This window comes from Amphiura filiformis, chromosome 4 (assembly GCF_039555335.1).
Source record: "Amphiura filiformis chromosome 4, Afil_fr2py, whole genome shotgun sequence".
NCBI lineage: Eukaryota > Metazoa > Echinodermata > Ophiuroidea > Amphilepidida > Amphiuridae > Amphiura > Amphiura filiformis.
In genome coordinates, this window is record NC_092631.1 from 52,183,407 (window position 1) to 52,207,886 (window position 24,480).

A 24,480-nucleotide genomic window follows, 5' to 3' on the forward strand; every position below is an offset into this window, starting at 1 on the left:
CTCATTGCGGAAGCAGTAGGATCAAATTGGAGACCAGCATTAGATTTCTGTTTGTCATACTTTTACGGAACTTTTTCGAGTATTTTTGGTTGACTGTATGACTTTCAAGGAAGTATAAGTATTGTTTTGAGTCTATTGCTTTGTTTTAACAAAGAAATATATTAATATTGACTGGCCAAAAAGTTTACCATCGTCGCCGCACACACACTCAATTACGTGTTCAACGTAGAAAATCATTGGGGTTGTTGTTGATCTAGATAAATGGCATAGTCACGGACGCGGACACCATCAATCCTGACCCATTTTGCTGATTGATTTGTTCATATAATAAACTTGGCACTATCTTTTAAGATAAAACGTGTCCTAGACCTTTTTAAAATCCTTCTTGGATGATCCTTTTTGAAAGTGAAAACTAGTATTTTGAGACAAAAGTGACAGCTGGTGGATCAAAACAAGGAACCATTATTCAATGTTTATGTTGGACTTGTACATGAAGCTGAACAACTGGTGATAGTAAAAACACAACACAATGGAAGCCATAGCATTACATGATTTCAAAGGGACTAGCGATGGAGATCTGGCATTCAGAAAGGATCAAGTTCTCAAGGTGATTGTTGGGGGGAAAAGAATAATTTTGTAGCTTTGAGTTTTGTACTTAATTTAATTTTAAGTAAATTTTCTACATGTAATTTTTTGCAGTTTCAGGTACCGTGCTCGATTGTGATCATCGTGTGTGTCAGTGTGTATTATACAATGTAAATTGTAATGAGACAAAGTCTCCGCAGTCCGCCCGTATTAAGCGCTGCGTGGAGAATGAAATGAGCATCTTGTTGTTCATGTTGTTGGCATGGTTGTTGGTCAACCGATCTGTGTAAAGTTGAATTTATGCTACATCGCTGATAGCAATTGGTTTTTTAGCAACCGAGGTAGAGCGCTTGTGCTTCTTTTGCATATTGGTAAAAGCGTGCTACCTCATTGGTGAAATACCAATCGCTTGTTGCTCACTGATGGAGTATAAAGTCAGCTTAAGACTGTGTAATTGTTTATCTGTTTTCATGCTCTGAAGTCGATCGTGTCTGTGACAGATAACTGCACTACTTAAAAAATTAATTCTTCAGATTTCTAGGTACCCCGGTACATGATGATGATCATCGAGTATGTAGAAGAGGCAAAGTTTCTCCATGCTTTGTTTGCCCTTCTACATGCTCAATGACCAAGTCAGTTGCATGTTGTCAATCATGATGTTGATCAGCCAGTTAGCGTGATTGTGTATCATAAGAAGTTCAGTCGGGATCAAGCGCTCAATCGAGCGACCTCACCAAGGCTCGCTTAATATGGCGACTTTGCCATATGTGGCGATTAAATGCTGCCACATTGGGTGAGGTAGGCAACCATATTTTGCAATGTTTCCCGCAAGATCACAACTTAGGCAAATGATTCTTCACAAAATCTTATTTTGCCAATTTATTTTGAATCTTTGAAGAAGTTCATTTGGAATGGTGGATTCAACTGTTAACATGTTCTTCTTTAACAATTCCAGTGGAAAAATGATGTTGACTACTCACATTTTTAGTGACGTTTCACCACTACATTAGTGGTTTCATCAGACTGGCAACTCATCACATCTGACTGCTTCCTTTTATACTAGTCAACAGGAACCGTTGAGGGCGTGATGAGAAAAGGAGGGGGCCTATTCCCTCAATGACTCAACAACATCTTTGACCAACTCATCACGCCCTCAAAGGTTCCTGTTGCCTATAAAAGGAAGCAGTCAGATGTGATGAGTTGCCAGTCTGAGTAAACCACTAGTGTTGTGGTGAAACAACATGTGAGTAGTCAACATCATTTTTCACTGGAATTGTTCAAAAAGAACCATGTTAACAATTTACTTTCTAATTTCTAAAATCTCACCGGGTCTAAAAATATATTAATGTGTCGGTCTTCTGATATGGGATGCAGAGATGTAAGACTTCCGGAAAAAATGGGGCCAAAATTTTTTTTTTTTTACATTTCTGGAAGTGGATGATGATAATTTGTCATAAAATGACTAATATAAAAGAGCAAAAAAAAATTCTGTGTGGGGGGGGGTGAACCCCCACCAGGGGCTCAGCCCCATGGACCCGGTTGCACGCCTGGCCTTCGTCTAGGCTGCTCAGCTCCTCGCCTTCGGCACGCATGATTTTCAGGAAGCGGATCATTACCTCACTTACATCTCTGGTGATGACAAAGTTGGTAAAATTAAGAAAAAAAATCTCCATTTCCAACATGAAACTTCACCTACAGACCCTGGGCTGGGAAGTCACCAACAATATGTCAAATTTCCCTTGCTTGCCATTTTAAAATTGGTCCATAAATATATGATTGAATACATGTACACTCGCATGGATTTGTGGGTACAATATTGTGTCATCTACAGGATACAAATGGATAGAAAACAACCTTTCTGAAAAAATGTTATGTGAAGTGGTCATGTGGTGGTAGCGTTAATTACAGAGTTAAATATTATGTACATGTTTGTACCTTATTCGATCATATGAAAAAAAAATTATACTACATGGTTTTTTTTTCTTTAATGTTGCCTTGAATTCAGTGATTGAGCGCTTGATCCCGACAGACTTGACACATGGCTCTGAACAATTTAGAAATTTAGTATGTAAACTCCATATTAATTACATATGATAATCTTTTTTAGTATCTAGCATTTATGACTGATTAGATTTTATTCTAAGTAATTGCAAGTCTTCATGACATAGGTTTTACAATAGCTTGATGCAATTCCAATACATTGTTACGGTACTACATTGTATTGATTGTAATACAAAATCTTATTACACTTTAATTGTGACAGTAAAAAGATACATGTACGGTACCAAACAAATCATCTCAATGCGATCTCCAAACAGTCATTTAACCATGAAGATGATTTGACACCACTAAGATTTCTGGTACAGAGGAACATCATGCAAGTGTTGTAAATATTTGTGAGTTTGGTTATGGTGGATTATTTCCCACAAGGTCAAATGGGATCACGAACGGGGGGTCTTTTGGGGATATTTGGCTGAGGAGCCATCTTTGAGTCCCTGTGAAATTTTTATTTGTAAAAGCCAATGAGTGGTCTACCCTGCTATAGGGGGTCACACTTGAACCTATATTGCCTACTAAGGCAAAATAGATGATGTCTGACATCTAGTATAAAGAGGAGGGGGTCAAAAATGGGAATTTGTCATGTGCGTCAGCACGAACATACATTTTTAGATGTCTATATCAGCAAATGGGGGTGAGATACATTTTTTTTTGAGTCCAGAATCTGGTTATTTGAGTCAAAGACCCTAGATTCCAATTGTAGCTCTGTAGCTTACCCCTAGGGGAAGATATGGGTGTCTAAACTTTGAAATGTGTTCATTTGGCACATATGGCTATGATATAAGTGATTTTAAACAAAATATGATAGGGTGACCAGCCAACCCATTGGGTGAGTTGAGATGGACTGACCCTTATACTAGTATTTTGATGTAATAAATATCAGTATAATTTCGAGTTCAACTGAATGCGTTCATCATGATTAATAACATATTATAAAATAAAAAAAATCGACTATGGCATAGTCTAATAATACCGGGGTAAAGATACGTCCATCACAAAAATAATGCATTTCAGATGTCAACCTGAGTGTTGACAAACTTTATTGTTGCCTCAACTGGTACCTGTACTGGTATTCTAAAAATATACATATGTACACATATGGTCAGTGTTCGATTTTCATCTATTTTTTTGTGTAGCAAAAATTGCTACTCACTTTCAGATTTGAGTAGCAATTCCAAAATTTTGAGTAGCAGTTTGTTTTCACCATATTTTATCGATTTTTTTGTATTTTCTTATCTTCTCACAGATTACTCAATCCCAGTACCCAATGCTTAAAAAAATGTTATGCAACTGCAGTGTTGCAGACCGAATGTGGTTCAAAATTCGCACCTAAACTTCCTAAGCTGATTATCGTGTGCCCTTTCTAAACGCAAATTTTCCTTCAGTAATCAAGAGAAGTCCTACATTTTTGAGTAGAGGAAACTCACTAATTTATTAGCTGAAGCATTAAAATAATGTGAGGAATCTATGAAATCCTAAAAATCTTGTATAATTTTGGAAGATTGTCACCAAGGACACACGATATTTCCATCTCACCACTGAACTATACACCATATAAACAGTGCTACTTCTATGACGTCATAAAATTAATATGCACGTTTTTAGTTATCTGGTAATACATGGAAGTTTGTAACACAACACGTCATGGAAATAAATTTGCATACAAGGGAGGATACTGTATTTAGTTTAATGGCGTAAACATCACGATTTAGGGACTTTTGAGTCATATTTTTGTGGATTATTTTCTTGGAAATAGAATTTATGGAAACATTTTTGACTTCGACAAATGGCAACTTGCAAATGATGGTATATCAGTGTGGTTCACGATCGCAAGTAGGCATTTTTCCCCAATTTTTTGGGATCGCATTTTTTGCTACTGGTCTGTGTAGTTGAGTAGCAGTTTGTAAAAAATGACTCGCATTTTGCGATGCGAATCCAGGTAAATCGAACACTGCATATGGTACATGTAGTTAAAGAATTCAGTGTTGAAATACAGGCATGTAGCCTATAGATAATAACATCACCACTCTATCTTCCTCATCTGGTTCATTAGCTTAGTTGATAGAGCATTGGTCCAACAGTGATCTGAAGGTCCCAGGTTCAAATCCTGGAAGGTCAGTGAGTTTTTCACAGGCTGTCATTTGGCTAGTGTTAAAATATTTCTCATACAGTAACGGTACATGTGACACGGTAGTTTAAGAATATTTTTCATGGCTGTGTAATTTCCTTGAATGACTCATTGAATGTGAACTTTGACCCAAATCTATACACTTACATGTAATAGGTGTTTTTGTATTTTTTAGTGTAAAAGTGCTCAGAAGATTTGCATAAAATGACCTCTAATAACCCCTTCATGATCTTTGCCATGTGTACAGTATGTAAAATACGGTATGACAGACCGGTACAGATCACGTTTCTTTCACCAAATGCCTATGTTGTGTTTTGGCAAGTTGCCAGGTTCATGATCGATTCATACATTTTTATGATTGATGAATTACAGATTCTGAACATGCATGAAGACAAATATTGGTACAAAGCAGAACTACATGGCAGAGAAGGCTGGGTACCATCAAACTACATTGAAATGAGACCATATGAGTAAGTCACAACATGTACATAAATTACCGTATTTCGTCAAATATTCGCCCCCCCTCAAATAAACGCCCCCCACCACTTTTTTTAACCAAGATGTTTCAAAAATGCCGATATTTCCATGCTATCTTGTGTAGTAAGCTTACCAAGTTGTGCACATAGTCGATAATAGCGTCAATAATTGGCGAAAATCTGGATCAGAAACCCGGAAGTGAGCCAGAAGTCAGTGTTTCTAGTTCATAGTTCGTCATTTTAGCATGTGTTTTTAGTTTACCTAATGATTTTAATGGAAATTATCGTTCTAAAATTGACCTTGAATAATGCCCCCCTTGGGAAAATGTAATGCCCCCGGGGGCGTTTATTTGACGAAATACGGTATGTACTTTTCAAGAAACTGAAGAAAGTCTCACATCATTAGTGATGACTGTTATTGCTAGTTGCTTGGTAGCAAGTAAAAAAATACACACATGATACATTATTCTCGATACTCATCAAGCCCTGCAGTACTGCAGGTCATCTATACTTTGACCTGGGGCAGTTCTTAAAACTATCTGCATATTTTGGACACATTATTACATACACATATAATTCTATGTATAATTATAACATTAACAACCAATTTTATTTGCAACTTCCTGTGAAAGTCTAAATTTTTTTGGGGAAGGAGACCACATTTCAGGGTCAGTTGACAGGCCATGTTCAGGTCCGGTTTTCAGATAGAGAACTAGCAACACAAATTTTGGTGAAGCTAAAATGCTAAATAGGCTACAATACACTTCTTAAGATTTTGGAGGCCAAAATATGCACCTTGATTTTCCAAAAAATGCAAAAATATGTGATTTCCTGCCAAAAACACAAAATCCTATGAAAAAAAAAAAATTCTGATTCATATCCTTTAACAAGTGAGGATGGAATGACAAGCAAATAATATCTGGCAAAAATTCAAGTAAGAAAACAATAAAATGTATGCACATTATGAATTATGGTTACATTCATAATTTCAAAGCTAACAATTTAAAACATGCCTCTATAACACACCTCTTGTGACTTGTCTGTTCCTACAGTTGGTTCCACGGTAAAATCACACGAGCTAATGCTGAGGGGCTATTGAAGAAACAACAAGACGGATCCTACTTGATACGAGAGAGCGAGAGCACACCCGGAGACTTTTCCTTATCTGTAAAGTATGTATATCTGCATGGTTATTTCCAATCATTTACGGAGGTTCTGTGTTCAAAATAATTTCCAAGCTTGGGGTATTTAGACTATTTAATGAAAAAAGTAGACTAGTGAAAATCAGGGTACCGGGCACTTAATAATATTGAAATTCCTGACACAGGATCAAAAATAAATCAGTGGATTTAGTGATTGCCCTACAGTGTAACCTAACCAGAAGAACGATGATCTATATAGTGCCTACAGGGTCAGGATTTGGGCGAGAATCGATTCTCGCAAAGATTCTTGTAAACAGATTTGCGTGAATCAAAGTTGATCTCGCAAACTTTTGTAGTTAACTCAGAAGTTGATTTGCAAGAATCAAATGATTCATGCAAATTTATCAAGATTGATTCTTGCTCTGTGAAACGAAATTCTGACCCTGTGTAGCTAAACCATATTAACGAGGTATAGTAAAACAAAGTGCAACATTTTTTCTTAAAGTAGTGATGGTTGTTGATGATGGCTGTTGTTGATAGCTGTTGGTGTTGGTTGTTTATTTTTATTTTCCTCTGCCATATGTTAAGAAATAGTAACAATGCATCCAACGCCTCGTGTCCAGTAGTCTCAACTACTTGCCCTCAGAACGTTATTTATTCTAGATCACTTACTTTCTGTGTATAGAGGCCTTGCATGTGACGTATCATCCCGTAAATATGGCGGACTACTCAAATGCATTCAACAAAAGCATGATTGCAATCTACCGTGACAGTTCGTCTCACACACATAACCCTGCACTACGATCAAATAGGTTGATGACAACATTTGATTGAATGGACTGCACTCCGCCATAACTACCGTGAAGGACACGGCTCAAATCCTTTGTTTGGAGCCAATCGATAATTTCATGCAGGGCCTCTATTGGTAATTTAGGAAGAGCCGTAATTAGGAAGTCATATCATGATCATTTTCTTATTGTTTCTCAATACTTCTTGGGCAATGTTTCAAGATCTGGGACAATAACCATGGCAGAAAGTGGTTGGTGATTCTTTGTTTTGGGGGGTTTGAGAAGAGGGAAAAAACAAATAACATTCATGCTAATTTTGTTCCTTATTTGGGGCATTGGATGAGGTCTAAAGCTCTTTAACATTTTCCTAAACACCCAAAGTGATTAGAAATCTGTTATAATTAAAATTGGTTGCATTAAATAAAACCGCTACTATGTTCTTTTTCTTTTCAGATACGGTGATGCAGTGCAACATTTTAAAGTGCTACGTGACGGAGCTGGCAAATACTTTTTATGGGTGCTCAAGTTTGGCTCACTCAATGAACTTGTCCATTACCATAAATGTTCATCAGTCAGTAGAACACAGAACATTCTACTATCTCATGTTTGTCTCCCGGTAAGTCCACTCGACATTCTGTTATCCAGCTAAGTGCCAAAAACCTTAAACAGGCAAAAACAGGACAAAATTCACACAAAAAGCTAATAAACAGTAAAACAAAACTTTTAATGACTCATTCAAAATCAACATAAACTCCTCAACAAAAGTTTGGAAAGGTTTTTCTAGCATCTGTATCTCAAAGTATTTGTGACATATTCATGTCGTGTTGCATATCAATGGATAGCTACAATATTCCGCTTTACAATGACGCCCTATTTGAAACAATAACATTTACACGTATTTTTCACGGCTGAGTACACGCCTTGTGAATGTAGTGTGGTCTCAAACTGAATTTGCCAAATTGACCATTATTCTGTGCTCAAACAACCCTAGCCACTAACCTCAATAGCGGGTGGAAAAACCGCAGGCAGCCACAATAGTCAGGCACCTTCTCCTCATGCTGCTCACCGATCTGGTTACACGTTACTGTGGGATGGCATTCCATTCTTCAACAAGGATTCTTCGCAGGTCATTCAATGTGGTTTCACATGGGCTTCTCTGGCACGCACAGCACGATCAAGCTGGTCCCACAAGTGTTCAGATGGGTTGATTTCTGGCCCCCGGGTCTGGCCTGATGGCAGACCATTTTGGCTCTACTCCCATGTTCTGAAGGCAGTCGTTGACTACCGTGGCTCTGTGGGGCGAGCGGTGCGATCTTGGAGGATTGCATTAGGTCCCAGATTGTGAAGATATGGGATTGCAGCTTGCGGCATAGAATAATGGTCAATTTGGCAAATTCTGTTTGAGATCCCACTACATTCACAAGGCGTGTACTCAGCCGTGAAAAATATTATTGTTTTAAATGGGGTGTCATTGTAAAGCGGAGTATTGTAGCTATCCATTGATTAACACAATATGAATATGTTACAAATAATTTGAGATACAGATGCTTGGAAAAACTTTCCAAACTTTTGTTGAGGAGTTATTTATTTTTTGAAAATAAGTGCTAAAAACATGTATTTTACGTATGCTGTAACAATCAGGCCCAAAGGCTCATACAAAGACTAATTTCAAGTTATGCATTTTAATTTTTGAAAACCACATAATTTCTAATCTTTTTCATAACCATTTATCAAAAATAACATTTTTCCTCAAATTTTAAAATCAAATTTGACATTATTGCCATCTAGAATGAACCCAAGAATTAGGATTTAGCTATGTTTCATTTTGCAAAACAAGATAAATTTTTTGCAAAAAAATACTGCTGTATTTTTCTGGAATCAAGAGTAAATCAATGTAAAATGATGATCAGATGATATATCATGGACCGAGTGTAGTTTGTACTGACACCCTCCCAATCAAGGGAGAATACATTTCTTCTTGTTATGTACATCATTTGATTACACCTAATTATTATTGGTACTCATATTTATTGTTTTGAGATGAAAAAGGGAAATATTTATCACTTTTAGTTTTTCTCACTTTCACTTGCAAAAAGGTATTTTTCAAAGTGAAAAAGAAAATGTGGTTTTAAAAAACCATGGTGTTTTTCCATCTGCAGCAAAAACCAGCAAACCATGTCTCCTGTAACATTATACTCTCTTCCTGTAACATTATACTATCTCTCGTATAAAGTGTCATCATCACTTTAGCCATCAAGGGAATATTGCGATAGTGTAATACCGTAATTTAATCGGTGAAAGTCAACATTTTACAAGGTTATCAGAGGTCATCCAAGGTCAAATAAATAAAGATTTTTTTTGGATTTTTAAGAAACTTTGCGAAAATGACCAATAAGTTCATTATTAAAACTAGTGTCTCCATGGCAACTACACGAGTGAAATTTGCAAGTTTTACATGATGTATTTTTTTGGGGGGATGAAGTGAAAAGGTTGCTTCTCAGCCGTGAAATATGTACATCAATGAGGAATTTTAGGCCTGGCACTAAGCAGAGTGTATACCAACTTGTTCTGATTTTCAGTATTTGGTACTGATTTGACTAAAGTCAAGAATACTTATAAAATGCTGAATAACAGTCCAGGGGTGTGATTCTTTAGGATTTTTCTTGATTTCAGGATTTTTTATGGCCAAAATTTAGGCAAGTTGATTGATTTTCAGCCTGTTTTGGGTTATTTTAGCCCAATGTCATGCTGTTTTTCAGGATTTTTACTACTTTCAGGATATTTCACAAGCATTGAATCAAACCCCTGCAATACTGAAATAATACATTGGTCTATTGAAAGTGGGAAAATACTGATTTTTGATGAAAAATACTGATTTTAAGTTGTGAGAATACCAATACTGAAAGTTGTTTTAGAAGGTTGGCAGCTATGTAAAAGATCACATGTGATGTAATCAAGCAAAATCAGTTGGAACTCGGAAATATTAAATTTTCAGTTTCTTATAGGATAGTAAAAAGTAGAAAACACCATTGAAATTGAACAACCAGTTCCAAAGATATGAGCAATTAAAGAGTTTCCACAACAACAGGAAACAAAAGAAAATATTTACTCATTTTCGCAATATCTCAACATCAATATTTCCGAGATCCATCACATATAATTATGTTAATTGTTAATATTTCACAAACAAGGAGAGAGGACAATTGAATTCAATTGTTTGTGAATTGCTTCAATCTTATTACATAATTTGGTGCACAGCAGTGAATGGAATAGTCAAGAGTTCAGTGGAAGTTGTAAGGTTGTACAAGGACATTAACATGGTAATGTTATGCCTCAGTAAACATCTGCATTGCAAGTGGTGTACAAAATGTGCATACTGGGTGCATCCATTGTGTAGTGTTAGTCAGAAGTCTTTATTACTAATGACCTGCATTGTTGTGGCTTTGATTTATTTAGACCTCAAGTAGGCAGTGCTTCTATATTGGTATTTTAAAGAGATGCTGTTTAATTATAGAGCAAAATAATAATGCTATATTATTGTAAGTTGGTTATACACTTGCCAAAATATGAGAACCAAAAATCAGAAAATCCCATTGATTTACTTGCAATTGACAACCTTCAAGTGTGATAGATAGCAGTTTCTAAATTTACTTTATTCAAAAACGATTTTGTATGGAGTATTTTTTTTCACTCTGAATGAACAAAATGAGAGGGGGTCCAAGCTTCACCCCCACCATTGTTAAATGGTGATGAATCCCTAAATGTACATCTTATTTTGTGATTGGGGAAATTTGTGGGAATTGTTATTGCAAACTCAGGCTGATGGTGTGGTGGTTGGCACACAGTGTCTTCGACCCTATATCTTCATGGCAGGAATCGCCATGGTAGGTTAAATCCACAGCCACGATTAGCCATTTGGTTCAAACCTTTAAAGCTCTTTTAAACTAATAATTAGTCGAGGGACATAACTAAGGCTACTCACAATAGCCGGGTAATCGATCTTGGTTGTGCGTGATTAAGCTTGTATACCCCATTGAGGTCAATGGTCATCGACTTTTATACTGCCTACAGTGAGTGCAGCTGTACTACACGCTGCACGCTGTAGTCCATAACAGGACCAACGCAATATAAAATGGTCAAATTTTGAGTTCAAAGCGCCACGGCCAATTTTCAAAGCGCATTCTAGCGACTATCATATCTGTTCAACACGTATTTCCAAGTTTATGAGACCAAATCTGGTTTCTTGAGAAAAAAAAAATCATGACGGAGATATTCATCATTTTCTAACCGGTATCAGAAGATTTTCGTCTGATATCAAAATCGTGCATAACAATTCACGTGTATCGATCCCGTGTATTCATTTTAGTGTCCCTTCTGCACCAAATAATTATTAGCCAGGCGGTGTCGGTGTGTGGCATGCACATTGCACATAGCTGATGAGTTGCCATATTCAGCCCATGGACCAAAGTCCAATTGATTGACAGCAACCAAGCTCTGTGCATGATAAGAGAGAGTGCAGCTGTTATTTTCATTAACTCTTTCACACATGATGTATGCTATATACATTGGAACTTCTGCAAAAAGTAGTATGAAAGCCTTGACTGTTTCAATCCAGTTGCATCCCAGAGTGCATATACCTGCCAACTGTCCCTATTTAATAGGGACTGTCCCTATTTTTACTGAAACAAAAAGCATAAAAGAGAGCGATTTTACCATGTGTCCCTATTTTTGCAAAAATATCACTATAGAAATAGGAATATCCCTATTTTAGATTTTTTTGTCCCTATTTTAGATTTTTTTGTCCCTATTTGTGAGGTTTTAGGGTTGGCAGGTATGAGAGTGCCTATCCAGGGTTCATTGGCATCCACAGGTTTTCAATTAAGTGTAGGGGGCTACAGGTCTCGATTCCCCCAACGTTCTCCCGACTGGGTTTATTTCCCCTGACTGACTGACAGAAGTGAGGGTGCTGTGCCTCCCCGGCCTTGCATATACGCTACTGCCAAGGTTGAACAGTAAAAAACAAACCCAAAATGCATTTCTTGTATACATCCAGTATAAACATCTTGATAGTGTTGGAGTTTATAGGCTAGCATAAATGACCAAAACCAAAACAAACTGCATAATGTGAATTCATGAAATAATCTCAAGTCTAAAACAAGACTTCCTCATTGGTACATTATAGTTTCGAGTTACAGTTTGCCTGCACTGATCATGGTGATATTAATGAAATAGGTTCTAATTATAATGCACATAATGAGAAAAGCTACAACTAGGAAATTAAAGACATAATCAATGAGATTTTACCTGCACTGATTATACTGATACCACTAATTAATGAATTAAGTTTTTTACATGATTAAAATCATGTATCACACCGGTAATGAATAGAATTTAAGCTATTGTCAAAAAAAAATAAAATAGGCACAATCAGTGATTTTGCCTGCACTGATCATAATGATATCACTAATTAATGAAGTATATGTATGGCCTAAAAAAAAAAACCTAAAATAAGGGCTGACCCTGACTTTTTTTTTTTTTTTTCCCAAAACAATAATAACATTTAAAAAATAAATAAATAAATAAATAAATTTTAAAAAAAAGAAGAAGAAGACAATTTCCAAAGCCTTTGTCAAACGAAATTTACAGCTTAAAAAGTGAAGAAAAAAAAATCCTGACCGACTTACGCTACCCAATCAAACATTTTTTTTAGGCCTAAGTTCTAATATCATGTATCACGCATACAAATTACATGATCCATGAGAAAAGCGGTAATTAAAAAATGAAAGGCACTCAGTGATTTTACCTGCACTGATCAAGCTGATATCACTAATTAATGTATCACACAGGTATAAATTATATGATGCACATTAAAGGGACAATCAGTGATATGCTAAACCAGACTACCCTTAAAGACCCATTCAGTGATCCAGGCGCAAGTGTAAAAAAATTAAAATTATTTATAAATTGCTTAAGCGTGACGGATAGGTCATTCAAAATTGTCATTTGGTATTTTGAAAGTTGAAGCCCCATTCAAATACATCTAGCTAATTTTTATACTGTCAGTATATAAATTAGATTCATGTAAATGCTCTATTTTGTCTTAAATACATAGCTTTCAGCTGAACCACTAGCACATAGGCCTATATGACAATAACAAAGGTACCAACATCTAAATTTTGATGATTTTTACTATCATCCGGATGAGCAAATCACTGAATGGGCCTTTAAAGTCATCAAAATTCCGATTGTGCACTTTTTGGAACAAACAAAATGTGCTTATAAACTTAGCTGGTAAATGTAAAAACAGTTGAGTATAGATAACATATGACATGAAGGTATTTGAAAACACTTCCTACACACAGCCTACATCAGGGATTTTCCTTGTATGCACACAATCCAAGATGCCACCATGGCATGAGAATGGTATTAAATCATTCACAATGAAAGTTTTGAGTGAATTTAAAAACTGCTTATATCAGGAATATTAATCATTTGGAATATTTATGAAGTAAATGTAGTATGTTTTCCCTTACCCACATATCATCCCTTACGTGCATCTCACAATTTGCAACTTGCGCTGGGAGTTTGATATTGCACAAATCTCAATATTGTGCATACATGTAGGACATGTTAAAAGTATGTATGTGCATTTGTTATGTACATGCACAAGTGAAGCTGTTGAATTTGGAAAAGTATGATTAACATTGTTCGTCATCATTGGATGATTCTGTAATCACTTTTTTTATGTTTGTTTTCTTTTCATTCATTCTAAATCTCATTCCAGCCTGGTACAAATCCTCACAATGGTACCCAAAGTGCGCCAAAAGAGCAATGCAGAGCCAAGTTCAGGTTCATTCCAGCAGAAGGCGAGGAGCTAGAATTCAACGAGGCGACATCATCACCATCATGGAGAAGACGGATCCCAACTGGTGGAAAGGTGAATGTAAAGGAAAAGTAGGATTGTTTCCAACAAATTATGTTGACAAGATCTAATAATAATTCACATTGTGTACACACACACTTAGAATCCCGGCTAGAATGGCATCACCTTGCTGTTTTGTACATGGGTTTGACCTTTGTGTCAGGTCACATTTGTGAAAAGTCAACCATGAGGGCGTACTAGTTTATGTATTTGGAGTTAGGCTATGTGTTGGATCTTAGACATGCTAATATAATTACACAGAGCTTGTTGAGACCTAATAAACCATAGCAATGGCTTGTGTTGATGGAGATAGATTATTGAGCACAGGGATTGAGTATGATTCAAAGGCAGTATGAGGTGCTCACATGCACACCAAAGAGATTACACTCAATGAGTACCGACTCTGCCATGTTTGCATGTCGATCTTGGAGGCCAAAATAGTGTACCTCTGCATTATTTTGCCATGCACCTGGTACACTTTGATTAGAAGTGTGTACGTGCATTATGCAAGTAGCGTGTTGTGCTGATAATGCATGTTTTAAAAGTGCTACGCATGTAAACCTATGTAACACTGAAGCTTAAAGGGGCATTTCGTGATCCACAGCCTCAACCCCCCACTTTTCCCAAAAAATGTTGAGATTTTTACACCACTGGATACCTCTGGCTACATAATGTTTATGTACCAAATATTTCTTGCAGATTAATTCGTTTAGCAAAAATATCGCCAAATTTGAATTTCGTTCTGGTGCACCAGAACGAAATTACTTTCACATTGTCTATGGAGCAGTGTAATACACATAATCATGCATAACTCGCAAAGCAAAATCGGAATCAACTGAAATTTTGGAAATAAGCTTTTTTCGTGGATATCTACTGAAAATGTCATAAAAAGAGGATGCTAGGATTACGAAATACTCCTTTAAAATGTAAATTATCATTCAATATCAGGCTTTCGCTGATGTATGCCAGAGGTACATTATTTTTGGTCTCTGCATGTGACAAACCAGTATGGTGGATCTACAGTAGCGGTACACATGGTAATTCTGAGTATCTCCTCTTGGGGTCTAATCTCTTTGGTGCATGAAACAGGTGCACTGAGAACACTTAGTACTAGGGCTCAACCGATTATCGGATTGGATATCGTATTGGCCCGAAATTGGATATCAGATCGGTAGACAAATGCTATATCGATTGAGCCCTACTTAGTACTCTGTGTTTCTTTGTCTTAAGGTCATCAACTGAAGAGGTATCTGATATATCTTACTTGTGTCAGTAATAGAAAAATACCGATAAACAAAACACTGTATTGTCTGTAATAAACGCCCTCCAGTGTGCAATTTTTTTCCTAATGAAACAATCACTGTATAAGTTTAACCACTAGTTGAAATACTCCAGTCACTGCCTGGTTCAAAAAGGGCAGCTGATGTAAGCACTGCAGTTATCGGAACATCATCATTACAAAAGTGCATTTTTAAGTGCATTTTCATGGGAAATGTGATTTACTTAGTTCTTAGTTAATTTGGCAATGAATTGGGTGGAAGTTAGTTTACAACAGGTTTTATCCATGCAATATCATGATTGTGGTGTGCAGCAAACATGGCAAATACCAGTTTTAAACTTACTCACATGGTATTGCATGGATACTTCTACATTTTGGTTACTCTTTGATAACATTTATTAGAGTGAGCGTTATGGACAATATGGTACAAAAAAGGTGCTTGTATGTAGACTACCTTTCCCCTGAGTTTACAGGGTTTTTTTGTGCTGCCATGTACAAACGAATGCATGATGGTAAATTTTCAGGCTTGCAATCATTTTGGCAACAAATCAGAAAAGTATTTCTGGTACTGTGTATTTCAAAATCCTTTGAACTAGTTGATGTGCTCTTTTTGGTTGGTTGGTTCGTTGATTTTTGTCTTTTTAATGACAGAACTAGAACATACCCAATCTTTATCTGTATTAACTATTATATCCATAGTCATACTAATTGCAATAGTCTTACATGGTATGAAGCTTTGGATTTCAGTTGGAAAGGTAAATGCAATACCACTGCCAACTAAATATCCCCAAATTCAAAGGTATCTCATGTTGCCAAAATATAAATTGAATATCTAAAGCTGTTGCAGCCAGTAGAATTACAACAAGCACCTTGTTATGTTTAGAGTAGGGAAACTGATACCTCTCAAATTTCCCATTATAGACAAAACAACTTGCACTCTTTGACTCGTAAAGTTCGGTGCATTACATTCTAATCATTGATAACAATGTCAAGAGTTGTTGTTTTATTCAAATTTGTTCATCCTATTAACACAGAGAACTAAGTATTATAATTTCAGAGAAAAATGTGCCCAAAATTGGGGGCATTTTGTTCCAGAAAACATATTTACAAAATTAGGTGCTTTTTTGAAAAGTAGGTATGAGTCCTGAAGAATTTACTTCATTATATGTATTGAGAAAGTCGGGTAATTCCAGAGTAGATGTGGCACGTACTCTTACAAAATTTTTGTAGGGGATTGAAAAATGTTGTTGCCATATGATTCTAGTACAGTCCTCATGGTGAACTGACCCAAAGGTCAATCTATGCCATGTAATCACACAATGAATAAAATACAATCATTGTAATACAAATTATGTAAAATCATGTCAAGTCAATCTAAATTGTATTAGCAAGAGAGAGAGATAAAAATGAACTGTGAGAAGACGTTTCACTACTTAATTTCTTATACAACTTTGATACAAAAGATTGACACATTTTGATGGTCATTGCTTTTTATTATTATCATCATGAATATTGGTATTTTTTCATTATGTAAGGAAGTAATTTTGGCCAGGATGTATATGTATTGTTGTAAATAAGATGCGACACTTGGTCAAAGAACAGGTGTGTACATTTGTTTTTGTTGTTTTTTGTTTCTAAAGATATGTATGTTTTATTAAAAATGAAATGTCAAATGGCTCTGACAGAACTGATTGAAGATGGAATGTCGTAAAAACTTGATAGATAGCATATGTGCTTACTATTGAGCGCTGTTGAAAACATGAAATTGTACCAAAGTTTGGCGCTTTACCAACTAAGCTTAATAGGGTTGAGACACACATTTGCAGATTTACTTGTTCATACATAACTATGTGTATCAATGATTTGCTCAAAACCCTTTACACTTTTGTGGATGGGGCTCTTCATGTTTGCATGTTTTAAAAGCGCTCAGTAGTAAGCACATATACTAGCTATTGAGTTTTTATGGTGTTTTCCTTGTTGCCTTACTCGGATTACGGGCAAGCAATTCACAGTTGTATGTCCATATCATAATCGTATATCTGTTTTAAGGATCATGGCATAGCTATTTAAGCTGTCTGGTTACTGATTTAAAAGTCATTTTTCCCAAAGTAAGTACATACAATTTTACCAGATAACTGTTGAATTTGAGTGTAATTGTGCTTTCCACTGAACACAGCAAAACAACTCAGCAGACGACATTTTATATGCAACAGCCTCATCTCCAGAATCCATGGTCTGTTTATACTTCTGTTGAAAAGGATGATGGAAGGATAGATTGGGATATTTCACTTGAAAGCCATACTCCCTATGGAAGACATGACCTTTATCTCCCACACTGGTGTATAGATTTCAAATGAAGTCACCCATTCAGGCAACCCCATTTGAAATTCACACTCCCTGTGTGGAAGATTAAGGTTGTATATATCTTCCATAGGGGTGTATGGATTTTATGGATCCCATTACAACACATGGAAGTAGATTGTGTTTGAACAGTACATGTTTGAACTGTTTATAGGGAGATTTTATTTTATTTTATTTCTGTCAGAGCCATTTGTTTGCTGCTGTAATTATATCATCTATAAAATTGTGTCATATATACTTGTCTTGTATCTAACATTTTCTGCTGCTTGTGTCTATTATGCAAATTTTCTTGGTCTACCATTCAAGCAATCATGCCTTAAAATTAAATCTTAATTTATAAATGCTAATTAATATTAATTTGTGGCAGACGGCCAGATTAGGACCAAAGGTTAAACTGTTATTGCTAAAAGTGCTCAAATTTTAGGTGTTTCGATACCATATATTGCCTTAATATTTTGTATTAATGATAGAGATGATAATGATATTAATTGAATGTAAGTATGATGACTTGTGTCAAGTCTAAATCATTTGATAAGATAATATAATAGGTAGTCTTAATACAAATCAGAATTGAAGAGATTTTGTTGAGTAATACGAAGAATTCCCCCATTTTTTTCGTGTGCGTTACGTTCTTCTTATTTTATTTTTCAATTTAGAACTGTATTATCTGGAAAGAAATGAGAAAAGCGTGGCTGAGATAAGGCCAAAAAAAACATGTTTGTTTCCTGTAGCAGGTCAATAAAGTCAAATCTGCGAAATTTCGGGGTTTTTATTTTTATTTTTTTTATAATCCATGTCTTCAAATGAAAAATAAATACCTTTTTTGCTCTTGAAATGGAATGGGAATTTACAGTGGGTCTCTCCAACACACACACAAAAAAATCATATTTCTTCATATTCAAGAATATTTATGATCCCCTTTCAACCTGCAGATTAAAAAAGGTATTTAAAAAAATGTGTGATGTTTTCTCCAATAGTTTTTCACTACCCTCGTTTGTTGTGCGATGTGTAAATGTTTACTCCAGTAGTGTTTTGTATTATTTTTTGCGATTTTTTTCAGGTTTTTTCTTCTTTGAAAGTGAAAAAAATTTAAAATTCTAATGTGCAAAATAAGCCATCAAAAAGCGTAATCGCGCACACTACAGGAACAAACTTATGGGTTTTTGGCCTTATTTGTCAAAATATCGTATGCTGGATAATTTGTAAGTTGCCTTACACAAAGCCAATAGCTGATGTGATCAAGCTAAATGAGTTGTTTGGGGCTAATATGTGGCTAATATTGATTTCAAGATATAGCCAATAGTATAGGGTCCACACATAAATTCCCATTAAAACCTTTTTGAAATAAATGGAAAAAATATTGTACAAAATGTAAAAATATAAAAAGGATATGTAGCATTATTTGTTTTACACATCTAGACCAATTTATAGTGTCACACATCATTGCATTTAGTTACAATGGTTCATTATGTAAAAGGAGTCCATTTTAAAGTTGCACCTGAGTCCATAGGATAGAGTCAACTTTCCTTTTAACAAACTTGTGAATAGCCCTGGCCTACTGTATTGTTTGAGAGTTGACCCCTGTGGACTCGGATGCAACATTTAAAAGTCCTCTCTTTTTAGGGGTAAGTTGTGGACCCTGTACATGTAGTATGTTAACTCCTTTGAATTTTATTGTTCTGAGTAATACTAAAATGACCATATCTCTGGAACTGTAAAGTCAATTTGGCAAATCTGTAAAATCAGGCGATTTGAAAAAAAAGAAATGCAGAATTTTTTTTTAGTGTTTTCCGGAAAAATTCGGCGAAAATCAAATTTTTTTTCTCAAAATACCATAAAAATACCAAGTTTTTTGTTTGGGCTAACAAAATTTAATACCAAACTGGTTTTTTTTGTTCATTTAATATTCTTGCCAAAATACAAGACAACAATATGCTAAAAAATGTCATCAAATTTTGGAGTTCCTGAGATCTAGTCATTTTCATGTTGCTACTACCATGGAAACCAATAAAAGGAAAATGACCACTTATGATATGTTTAGAAAAGGACAACACAAGTGATGTATTTTGTGTGGTTGGATCACATAAATGTCGTCAATATGAATGATTCGGTTTGAAACATGTAACTCCCAGTCTTTCTGTAAAGTACACCCTTCTGTGTATCGCTTCATATTGATCTATTATTTGACTTATGCCTCATAATCAAAGACATTATATGGGAGAAGTTGGACTCTGCCATATTGCATGCCATATGAAGGGGAAAATAAATACTGTACCTCCAGATTAATTAGACCAAAAATATACACAATGTACATCAATTTAGTCCAAATGAGTGACATTCCAGTATGGCTGATATCCATAACATTACATATGCATGGGGTTATACAGAGTTCAATTTCCTCCATCTAACTTTTTTTATTGTAGTAAATACTATAGCTGCCGCGGTATGACTTAGTACTATTAATTTTTGTTGACAATTCTTAATTCCCAACTCAATTCTGTTACCCAGTAAGGCTAGCAATTACCTGTTTTGTTTATATTATACAATCAGGCTATTCCAGTTGAAATCCATACACCCCTACTATGAAAGACTACCTTAATCCTTCCACATAGGGAGGGAGTGTAGATTTCTAATGGACTCAACCCATTCAGGTAGCCACATTGGAGAGTCACACTTCCTGTGTAGAAGATTAAGGCCATGTCTTCCATTGGAGGTGTATGGATTTCAAGAACTGGAATAGGCCAGTGTACAAATGTAGAACTGGCTGCTATGAGGTCAAACACATTCAACTCGGTAATTATTTTCATGATGATTTGCTTTCGTCTGTGTACTCAGATAAATTGTGTATATTTTTCTTTGTATATATAGCTGTTCAATTCTTGATTGAATGTCATTACTGATATATATGGTTGGGAGAGATTACTAAACAGAATATAACTATGCATGTATGTTTGTGTTTGGTTTGTGGGTTTTTGTGAGGTTTATTATGTTATACATCTTATAACTGCATTGTGTTTTAATGATAGGTCTTTATTACTTTGTTCAGATTATTATTGCTTTGTCCCGACTTAAAATATATGTACATGTATACGTTTGCTTGCCTGTAGTACTGTGCAATTGATTTGCCAGTATCAGGAATGGTTTTAACAAGAATTCAATTAGACCTACCGTAAAAGTGAACATTTTTTGCTACGGTCAATGCAGCTACCCTGAAAATAAGGGAATATGATCATTTATGTATAGGTCTTTGTAAAGAAACTAAAAATCTCAAATTAGAAATCAAGTAAAGTAGTTTGAGATCGGCAAAGCATGAAAATTACACACATGGAAATTTCCACTTTTATAGTATGTGTGGTGAAGGAGACTGGAATAGGAGCTGTTGAATTCTGCAACCTTGTTAACGTCTGTGTTTCCAGAGTTGCCTGTGACTTATGATGAATGTCATACAGGTTGAAGCAGCTTTGCTATCAGTGCTCTATAGATGAAGTGGCATGTGTCTTCATACCAAACCAGTAGTTAGCAGTGACCATTGTTCTTTGCCGGACATTGTGTGTGCAGCAGGTTTTGTTGAGGACATTCTCCAAAAACTTGAAAACAGATATCAGGCAACTGTGAGGTGGTCATGCTGCTACGTGTACCTCAACCAAGTCAGTAATGAGTAGAGCAGTTTCTTACCTGTGATTATATTATATTGCTGTACCCTCATTTATAGACGAATCCAATTTCACACATTCCTACACCTCAATAGCAGCCATAGCTGGGTCACCGCTGAGTAAATCCCACCAGAAATGTGAAATGATGCGTCCTTGGCAGGAAGCGGGTTTTAATCCACCCAATTGGGCAGTCACAACACCAGTTAGGTGCGCCGGGGACCCAGTAATGGCCGACCAAATCCTGACCATGACTTGGCTCGTTGGATTCGTCTATAGCAATCATGGTGGAGCATAGATCCATTTTGAGTGGTTTCAAAGGGCAGTGCTATAATAGGTAATGATTACAGCACCATGAAAAAAGTGACATAAGCGTTTTTGTGAACAAGATGCATTTGAGAATGAACAAGCAAATAGACTTCTAAATTTGCTGTGCATCTGTCAGTCAAACATGTCTCTAGTCTGAATATAAAATGCAATCCTTCAGTTCAACGCGCTGCAATGTTTCCATTTAAGACTAGTGCATCAGTATTTGTGCACCTTAAATGATTTTAGGACTGATGAACAATTAAGTGTCGGGAATTTTGTGTCATCGGACTAGTGACATGTTCAAATAGCAGCAAATCGGACTAGCATCATAATAACTGTTGTTCCAATAATCAAGAAAGCATCCACAATTTAGTTAGCTGGACAGAGATTGTGGACAAAGTGTGTTAATATGGAAATCTGCCTATTTTAAAAAGGCAGCATCCTTTTCGTAAAGATTATTTGGTCCTTATATGGATCAAATTGTAGCATAAATATTATAGAGGAAATATATTTTTTGTTTGTGGACTTTCATTTGAGAAATTTTATTATGGCCGCAAACTGATTATTTGCCTTCTTTTGGGTGTCAATAACATTGGGAACCATGTTACCAACCAATCATGTTCAGAATTAAAAAGATTGTTGACAAATGAAGTTACAGGTACCGTATTCGTTCCAATAAGCAGTCCAGGGGCGCTTAACAAAGTCATTTTGGGAGGGCGCTTATTTATTTTTAAGTTACTTTTCATGTACCTTGTTTAATGTCATGTAGGGTTTGTTGTCACCGGTGCCTAAGATTCCAATCACTGCTTTATGAAACTTTAGCCACTTGATGGGATATTTTTCTTTCATGTGGGGTGCATTCTTAGCCTCCTTCATGCAAAATTTTTGCCCATAGTATGTGAAAATATGGGATTTTACACTAAAGTTTGGCCCTTGATTGGTGTAAAATAAATAATACACGTTTAGCAAATTGAAAATATCCTGGGTGGGTGCTTATTGGGGCATGGGCGCTTATTGGAACAAATACGGTATATCATCTCATGCCACTACATAGTTCTTTATAGCTTTCAGTTTACAATGGGGTTGGTAACAATGTTGGTAGTATTTATGACATCACACAGAATGGCTCTTGAGTATGATGTCGATATCTTATGCTCCTTTTTGTTTAACTTAGTCATGTTTAGAATTATAATTATCATAGATTAAAGAGAGGTACAGATAGCACCCTAACACAGGTAAAGTCCCCATTGTTTTTATACAGTTTTTTTTTGCATATTCATAAGAGCCCATCATACCACCTTCTTCAGCACGGCGTTGCATGTCTTTACGTATATGCATTTTAAAAAATGCGGTAATGGCTTCAGAGTGGGCATATGAGATTGACTCTCTTAAATAGATGATGCTGGAGTTTTGTCAATCGGTGCACCGTCTGTGTTTTTAGTATGTGAATTTAATAAAAGTACCTTAGATGTAAACATATGCTGCTTGGGCTCATCATAGTCAAGGACATGGTTCGTTGGCCTCTATAGTCATTGATACATATGCAGATTCTTGGATATAGTGTTATTTTCACATGGCACATTAAGAATTTGTTGTTACACAAGCTTCAATGAAAGCAATATCCTTAAATAAGTGTATCATTTTTAGAATGGATAAACAACTGACACAGTAGTAAGAGAGAATGTGAGATTAGCAGCTTTTTTATTGTAATAGATTTCAGAAAAATAAGCAGCTAAAGGTATTTTCAAATTTGAGTCGGAATGAAAGATTCCAAATTCAAGGGGAACATGAATGTTCAAAGTTTTAAGCTTTAAAATACTTATCATTAAGGGCATTTTAAAGGCATGTTCAAATTCTGCAGTTTTACATCTTACTGATATTGACCCATAATTTTGAATAGAAAATGACAAAAAAAATTGTTAATTCCTTGAGTAAATTACAATTGAATCTAGATCATGGATGCTGTTGTTCTCAACTTCTCATTTGTGGATGTAAGTTCTTACTCACCACAAGTGATCATGCTTACTAGCTGTGAGAACAAGTGCATGGGTGTCTTGGGACATGTATGTATTGCAGTGTTATGGGACCAATTGCAGATTCAACATGGCCGTTAACAAGCATCTTTGTAAAACCAGGAGGAATAAATTGCCTCAGAAACTCTCTCATGTAGATATATGAAATCAGATTTGCTGCATAGCATATATGCAATCTACCCAATTGTTTACCTTTTTTATTGTCAGCTCTGTAGAAAAAAAAAAGCAGGGCAAAAATGCAATAAAAAAAATCCCACAGTAGCATATAGATTTTCCCCACATGTGGAAATAAATAGCATTGCTCATAGCTTCTTTGCCCCATGTTTCTGTGTGAGACAAACCAATAATAATTGGTATGCAGACAAATACCAAAGGTCCGTTATTTTGGTCCTTGTGTGTGACGTGACAATTTGGTGAATTGCTAATTACTGGGTTATTTAGATTAAAGGCCCATTCAGTGATTTCCTCATCCGGACGATTGTTTTTTTACGATCGTCCGGGTGAGCAAATCACTGAATGGGCCATTAACATAGATCTCTTGCAGTTGTACATCTAGTACCATATATTCTTGCAAATCACATGACAAAATGACCCATCTCATCAAAACATTGCAGTTGTCAGTGAAAATAAAAATTTCTTAACCAAGAAAAAAATGGCATCAGACACATTGTTGTGTAGAATGTATAATATTGATAGTATGTGATAAATTACAAACTTATAGAAGTTTAAATTCCTTATTATTTTATATA

General features: G+C 35.7%; 1 protein-coding gene across 1 annotated transcript; it reads left to right on the forward strand.

Annotated features, from left to right (window-relative positions):
• Positions 1-18,348, forward strand: LOC140151053 (growth factor receptor-bound protein 2-B-like). Its single transcript, XM_072173253.1, has 5 exons — positions 1-607; positions 5,144-5,241; positions 6,300-6,419; positions 7,631-7,793; positions 13,962-18,348. The coding sequence occupies exons 1-5, from the start codon at positions 530-532 to the stop codon at positions 14,133-14,135; spliced, it is 633 nt and encodes a 210-aa protein (XP_072029354.1). The 5' UTR covers positions 1-529; the 3' UTR covers positions 14,136-18,348.
• The last annotated feature ends 6,132 nt before the right edge of the window (positions 18,349-24,480 follow it).

What these genes read in the sequence shown, in the direction of transcription:
- LOC140151053 (XM_072173253.1), top strand. Translation starts at nt 530, where the DNA reads ATGGAAGCCATAGCATTACATGATTTCAAAGGGACTAGCGATGGAGAT. An exon ending in ATTGAAATGAGACCATATGA is followed by an intron (nt 5,242 to 6,299) that starts GTAAGTCACAAC and finishes CTGTTCCTACAG; the next exon opens with TTGGTTCCACGGTAAAATCA. An exon ending in GACTTTTCCTTATCTGTAAA is followed by an intron (nt 6,420 to 7,630) that starts GTATGTATATCT and finishes TTTTCTTTTCAG; the next exon opens with ATACGGTGATGCAGTGCAAC.